The sequence below is a fragment of the Strongylocentrotus purpuratus genome, unplaced genomic scaffold, assembly GCF_000002235.5.
Source record: "Strongylocentrotus purpuratus isolate Spur 01 unplaced genomic scaffold, Spur_5.0 spur5_contig_812, whole genome shotgun sequence".
Taxonomy (NCBI): Eukaryota; Metazoa; Echinodermata; class Echinoidea; order Camarodonta; family Strongylocentrotidae; genus Strongylocentrotus; species Strongylocentrotus purpuratus.
In genome coordinates this window covers 1,601,170-1,609,138 of record NW_022145516.1, presented here as the reverse complement: position 1 = coordinate 1,609,138, position 7,969 = coordinate 1,601,170, and the positions used below count along the sequence as shown (strand labels likewise).

Genomic DNA, 7,969 nt, shown 5'->3' with positions numbered 1-7,969 from the left:
TAGTGCCGAGACACCTGCACTAGACAATGCCTATTCATGGTGGACCCGGAGTCTTTTTGTTCCCCCTTACATAACACTGCTTGTCACCTATCTTGTTTTGTATACATCTGGGCAATTATTTGTAACCACATTATGAACTTGCTTTATACTTAATTCCCATACTGTTTTCTTTCTCACAGGAGGTTCAAAGTATTTTTACTATGACTTGCTCTTTCATTTCCAGTAGCCATCCTGATGATAATTAATGGAAGCAATTCATAAATACCAGCCAGAAAGTGGTATAAAAATAAAGAAAGGCAGGAGACACACAGTAAAGACACCAACATAGAATAACGAAAAATAGAAAGAATGAGAGAGAGAGACAGAGAGGGAAAAGAAGGGGGAGAATTATGATAGCTGTAAGCAAAATGATGATATCAAGAGTGTGAATGTGTGTTTACAATAAGAACTTGATTTCAAAACTCTTATGGGAGAATAAATTTGGAAGCACAGAAATGAAAACAAAATTATTTAGGGAATGTCACAACTCTTTCTCATCCTGTATCACAAGTTTAAAAATTCAACAACTCTCTCTCATCCTTTATCACAAGTTTGAAAATACAACAACTCTTTCTCATCCTGTATCACAAGTTTAAAATGCAACAACTCTTACTCATCCTTTATCACAAGTTTAAAAATGCAACAACTCTTTCTCATCCTTTATCACAAGTTTGAAAATGCAACAACTCTTTCTCATCCTTTATCACAAGTTTGAAAATGCAACAACTCTTTCTCATCCTGTATCACAAGTTTAAAATGCAACAACTCTTTCTCATCCTTTATCACAAGTTTAAAAATGCAACAACTCTTTCTCATCGTGTATCACAAGTTTAAAATGCAACAACTCTTTCTCATCCTTTATCACAAGTTTGAAAATGCAACAACTCAAGCGACTCGAAGTCGTTAACGGAGAATATAAGACGAACGCAAATCTGGAACTCGGATGTGAAAGCGGATACAAACAAAATGGCGCGCCGCACTGATTGCTATAACGGACCAATCACAGCCCGCGTAGCACGACCCGTTAGCGCAATTTTTTTTTACACGCTAGCCTGGCCATTTCTATGATAAACACCATTGAAACGACTAATATTAGTCTAGCAGCCTACATGCGAGGAGCATGATGATAAACATGTACATCGTGCATGACAATCATCAGATAAAGACATAGCTGGCCCTTTTAAATGAGACGGCCATCGCAGCCATTGGGCGATGGAATTCAAAAACTTAATCTATTTTAATTTAATTTAGGAACTTTACATTAATCTTGATCTAAGCTTGAGACACGAACGACCGAACGTTCAGCTAGAGAGCAATCAAGTTAAACTACGGTAGGCCTAGTGCATGCCTACATGTAGGCTTTATCTCCAGCGCACTTTTACGAGTATTACGGCGAAACTGGCCAGACTAGCGTGTAAAAAAAATATTCGCGACCCGTTAGCAACGACTGACCATTTTCGGACTACGATAATTTCGCTCGGGAAAAGTGATCAAATTTTGGAAGAGACCGAAGGCTGTGCGAAAAAAAGTGGTCTAGAAAAACCGTTTAAAACACATCTTCTACTATGTTTTAGACTTCCAAATTTTGATACTAGGTACAGAAAAGACCACTCTTTCAGAAAATGCAAGAAAACAAAAATCTATTTTTTTCACCTAAATTGACATTTTAGCTGATTACGGAGAATCGCTGGTTGCGACTTTTTGTTGGTTTTGTGGTGCCGGGTCACATTTGTTTATGTCGTAGTTTTAATATTGTATAAATATTTTGATGTTGTACAAGAGCGCCTTGAGGAGTCTTTTAGAATGGATAAGTGCGCTTTATAAGTTTACATTATTATTATTATTATTATTATTATTATTATTATTATTATTATTAATATTATACTGCAAAACCCAAACAGCTCATCCACGAGCTTTTTCTTTAGGAAATAAGGAGATTGTTTTTTCAGGATTTCGTTTTCTTGAGATATTTAATATTTTCTTAATCGACCTTCATATAATTCCTTCAAGAGAATTTTTTGGTGCTCGTAAAAATCTGATTGATTCTTTAGGCTAAGGTCATTCATTTTTTTGCGGTTTGCTTCTGACATATCTTGCAATCTTTCAGCACTCTCTATTTCTCTTTTTAAAGCCGCTTCTTTCATGCTATCCATTTCCTTCTTAGTTTCTGTTTCACTTTCTAATCGCGCTTTAGCTTCAGTTATCTTCGTCTTTTGTAGCTCTTGTTGGATCCTTGCAATCTCTTTTTGCTCCACGAGAGCTTTTTTCTTCTCCCGTTTCTCCTCCACATTCTCCCTTCTTCTGTGAGCTGAAGCACCGGCTTGACCATCATCCCGACAACTTCCGATGAAATCACAAATACATGACCTTGTGTTATCATCGAGACTTTCATCCTTCGATGTGACGTTCTTAACGACGAATATTTTTTCCTGGTCGATTTGCTCGCTTTCTAGGAACACGATCATTTTTTTGACTTCTTCATCCGATATCGCATCTTTGTGGGTTATCACGATAGATGGTGGCCGCTCTGTGTATAAATAAGATAGACGTAAGAAAAAATAAAATGAGAGAAAGAAATATAGCCAGGAATTTAGGGATTACACCGCTTGATTAAAAAAAAATCAATTTAACCAAGATGATTGAGGAGTTCTTGATCTCGATGGGATTCTTTGGCTACGGTCGACGTATTTCTTTTCAAGATTAATTTTCAGAAACATTTTGGACAAGAAACTTAAAAATTCATTCATTTTATCCAAATGTGACTTTTTGGCCCAGTAACGGCCAAGTGACAAAAATCTAACAGGATTTAAAAGCCTAACTCTGTCATGAAAAAGAAAAAGGGATCGGCAACGTGTTCTACTGCGTGTTTCTCTTCAGGAAATATCCTTTTAAAATGTATATAGTAATATAAGATGCGTTTTGTCTTTTAAAGTTGCTAACGATATTTACATAATCAATGTTAAGAAAAAATACTATCAGTTAACAAAGGCCATAATTAGTTGCAAAAGACAAGGCTGCTTCGAGAGAAAAGATGAATAGCAAGTAAATATAGGCCAACGTACTGGTATTTTTGCGGCATGTCTCGATGAGCTCAGTGATGTTTTCAACTGCATCGATTCCTCCAATTCCGCTATAAAAGAAAATATAGATATAGAAGAGTGGATGTCAAAACTGTTTCTCAGTATATTGCGTAATGTAAATTCTGAGAAAGAAATAAAGCAGCAAAGATCTATAAGGATATTTCAAGGTTATAACTAAAACCAGCACCAAACATTTCCTCTTTCATTTTCTTGACGAAAATGGTCCTCTTTATAGTCGGTTCAAGTCTGCGAATATGTACATATTTTCATTTGGAGGTATCTGGTAAAACGTCGCTTAGTGTTTCAAGATATAGAAAGTGTTTGCTAAATTAAATTACTGAAATTCAAAGCTTCCCCGTGATTAAAACATATCTTAGAACAGATGTGGAACTCCCTGCAGCCTGTTCGGATGAGAGCCAGTGAACACAGTGGATTGTTGTTTTTACCGGACTTACGAATTGTTTGTTGGAATAGCTGCGTTAGCACATACCCATGAACATTATATATATATATATATATATACAGTGCGTCCCTTGTCAATAAAATGGGCTGACGAGCATCCCCTACGGGAGCACTTTTTCATAGGGAAAGGATACTGCCAGCCACACTTGCACAGAGGTGCTAACGGGTAGGAAGAAATGCTCATAGACCGTGGGCCGAGCGCGAATTTCCTTCCAGTCCGTTGCATAGATTCCGGTACAAGATTTAAATAGTGTTAATAAAAAGATAAAAATACACAAATCCCAAATCAGCTTATCCCCGCGACTGAATCCTTGCCGTTCGTATAAAACATAAGTTTAATTGACAAGTTATTTAAGAGAAATTTGCGTGAACGAGACCGCCAACTCTCCGTTCGTACACGTGTATAAACTCACCGTGCGACGAGAGTGAAACAGCACATTCTCCGTCTCCATCGTACGATAAAATTATGTAATCCATTCGAATATTTCCCAAAGCTAATCACATTTGCCGATGTAAATAATATGATTTTGCAAATATGAACTCCAAAAAACTATTGAAAACCTCGTCAGGGTGAAAATATTTCGAAAATGGGCTACCATAGCTACCATGAAACAGACGAGAAATAGCGCGTTGCCAATTTGATATTATTGTAAGGATCGTATGCAATTCTCTTGAATGTACGTACTCTGTGTAGAGATCAGCTGGCTCCGTACCGACAAGACTCGAGTAATTTTTGTGTAATTAAAACTTTTGATGAAAACATTTCTTGTATTAGCAATGCAATGGTAGTTTAAGAATAGGCCTACAGAATAAGAGTCCCTAAATATTCATTGTAACTATAACAAAAGATATATGTCTTTTTTTATTTTTTTAAGAAATGTGACAATGTTTATTCATATTCCATATTCCATTTCAGGAAAGTAAAAAGAAAAACAAAATGAGTAGAACTAAAACGTTTTTTGGTGACATGTGACAATTTATTTCTTCAATCATTTATTCATGTTCATCTTTAATAAATTCATTGGTTTCTTCTTTTATAAAATATTTTATTTTTGGTTAACAAATTATGCCATGTGGGGGGGGGGGGGTACTCACATTTGGTTCCGACTGGGGTGTGTCGCTAACAACTGACACCTTGTCACCATTTGTTTAGTAAAAAATGTATAAGTCCTGACAAAATGTATAAGGCCGACAACTGACCCGTACCTATATTTAATGGTCATTTAGGCAGAAAGGGGCCATTATTTAAAAGGTTTGTTTGTATACTCCAGCGAAAAAATTAGCTAAAATATCCGATCTGAATTAGGCCTACAAAACCCTAACCCTTGTCAAAAGATTTTTTGTGAAAAAATCACGCATTCCGGCGGCACATGATTCCCGTCTCGGATCCCCATAAACCTTTTATATATATATATATATATATATATATTTTTTTTTTTTTATATTCATTTAATTTTGGTAAAGTGGAAGCCTTCACATACCGATATTTATCTTTCATTTCACATTCTCATCCAGTAAATGGTTCTTCGCACATACATGTAGATGGGCATTCAGTTCATCAAAACATAACAAAACTAACAGAAAATATGCTCTAAAATCTGTGTATTTTACTTATTAACCGATATTATTGAGTGTTTCTTGTAAGTATCGGCTTCTGGTATACAGATCTGACAGGAAGAGGGGGGGGGGGAAGGATATAAAACCTTGTCACCATTTGTTTAGTCAAAAATGTATAAGTCCTGACAAATAAAATGTCTGTAAAATAAACATGTATGAAAACATTCTGTAACTAAAATAACATCACATGATTTCAAAATCCAGACGACATAACATTATACATCATCATTCTGTACACTTCACATATATACCTCAGCATGTATTTGTTATCAATTTTTAAGCCAGTGAATGCAGTGTAATTTGAATAAACATTGTCACATTTCTTCCTCCAGGAAGAAAAATCACCCACATCCCCGTATACCCTATTATTAAGCGAGTACTCCCCCCCCCCCCCCCGAAAGAAAAAAATAATCAAAAAAATCAACAACAAAAAATCAAACATTTGAAAACATGTAAAAAGTACTACAGGACTGGAAATAAAAAAAGACATATATCTTTTGTTATAGTTACAATGAATATTTAGGGACTCTAATTCTGTAGGCCTATTCTTAAACTACCATTGCATTGTTAATACAAGAAATGTTTTCATCTAAAGTTTTAATTACACAAAAATTACTCGAGTCTTGTCGGTACGGAGCCAGCTGACCTCTACACAGAGTACGTACATTCAAGAGAATTGCATACGATCCTTACAATAGTATCAAATTGGCAACGTGCTATTTCTCGTCTGTTTCATGGTAGCTATGACCGCCCATTTTCGAAATATTTTCACCCTGACGAGGTTTTCAATAGTTTTTGGAGTTCATATTTGCAAAATCATATTATTTACATCGGCAAATGTGATTAGCTTTGGGAAATATTCGAATGGATTACACAATTTCATCGTACGATGGAGACGGAGAATGTGCTGTTTCACTCTCGTCGCACGGTGAGTTTATACACGTGTACGAATGGAGAGTTGGCGGTCTCGTTCACGCAAATTTCTCTTAAATAACTTGTCAATTAAACTTATGTTTTATACGAACGGCAAGGATTCAGTCACGGGGATAAGCTGATTTGGATTTTGTGTATTTTTATCCTAATTTCTGGCTACCAAAAACTATGTACCACAAAGTCAGTCCAAAAAAAGAAAACTAAGCCCTAAAATCGCGCTCAGCCCACGGTCTATCATTGACACCCCAAAAACGATATTGCTATTATGAGAGCCTTGGTTATCAAAGAGTATTTTTTCTTACAGTCTACAAAAAGAACAATCTCACTCACTTTAAGACGAGCGCGGTGCAGTCTACTTTATCAGTAATTGCCAGTGTTGTTTCTGATTCGTCGTCGGTAGCTGACTCGCTATCATCATCCCATTTTACATCATCGTCAAATGACCTGTTGCCATCTAGGAAAAAATCAAGGTAAAATTAATCATGACTTTGTAGTGTAAAACGTTACATAATACGCACACAATTAAATTCATCGCGATACTTTCGCAATGTGTATTGATTTTGTAAATGCTTGCATATCTTTGGGGTTTTACTACTAACTCTGCCCACTGGCGTACGGGGGGGGGGCTTGAGAGGCTGCTACCGACCTAAATGTGTTATGCGTGTAAATAAAGAAAATACAATTAAATACGAGCAAATTCGAAGGAAAATTAAAAAAAAAAAATAACAATAAACAAGTACAGGCAAAGGTTTTACTTTTCACGTGCATTAAAGGTAAAGACCAGTATTGGTAACGCCCCAATTTCAAAAAATGAAATGGAAGCTCTCATTACCAATCATGTGAAAGAATATGTTTTGACTAATACATGATGATAACAAATTTGCCGGGAAACCGCCTACTACTTCATATATTTGGTAAATTTGTTTCTCTCATGGTCGTGTGAGAGATATAGGGTAGTCCCGTATACATCTTTCTGTGTATAGTGCTTGTAACTTTACGAAGAATGGGCCAAATTTCTTATCATTTTGATGATTCCAGAACCTTGCAGATGCTAGATGCTAGATGATCAACCTTTTCTGATCGATTCCACAACGTTTCTTTCACAATGCAATCGCATGACCATTACTGGTCTTTACCTTTAACCCCTGTCATTTCTATTTAAGTGGCAGCCTTGCGAGACCGATCGTATCAAGGTAAAACACACTTTAATTTTGTTTTAAAGTGCTTTTACTATGTTATATGTTTCATACCCCTCCAATCAAACATCCGAAAAGATGTACTTACGAATTTGAGCAGATAGCTCTTTTAAGGCAGCTTCGTTGTTCCAGTCGTGCCATCCACGGTTGTCTACTATAATCAGGTCGTCCGTCAATTTGATCGGCTCTCGCGTCATGGTATGTCCACCCATTACTTGTGACTTTGCAGTCGGTATGTAGCTTTTCATCTTCTGCCCTGACTCCTTAGTTGTATTGACGTACTTTATCAACGTGTTGATAAAGGAAGACTTCCCAGCGCCAGCAGATCCGACAAGCATGCAGCAAAATGTAGTGTTTTCCATGATTATGAGATGATGAGGAAACAAGATTCCTTCTCCTTGTCCAACCTTTCTTTAGATAAAGCACGCCCTATATATAGGAATTATTGACGAAGTGAATACTGTAAGCGTTACATCAACTAATGACATTGCGGACATCACATTACTGACTGCATAATCATGATGCTATGCTTTCAAAATTGCTGCAGGTCACGCCTACAAAGTCATAATTTGAATACAAAGAATTTAGCTTTGACCCGCCCCTTTCCTAAAACCGCCAACATCTATATGAGGATATAACATG

General features: G+C 36.4%; 1 protein-coding gene across 1 annotated transcript; it reads right to left on the bottom strand.

Moving 5' to 3' along the window:
* Positions 1-1,772: 1,772 nt before the first annotated feature.
* LOC105446333 lies at positions 1,773-7,781 on the bottom strand. Its single transcript, XM_030978483.1, has 4 exons — positions 7,416-7,781; positions 6,462-6,585; positions 3,102-3,169; positions 1,773-2,566 (listed from the first exon to the last, which is right to left on the bottom strand). The coding sequence occupies exons 1-4, from the start codon at positions 7,687-7,689 to the stop codon at positions 2,010-2,012; spliced, it is 1,023 nt and encodes a 340-aa protein (XP_030834343.1). The 5' UTR covers positions 7,690-7,781; the 3' UTR covers positions 1,773-2,009.
* Between the last annotated feature and the right edge of the window lie 188 nt (positions 7,782-7,969).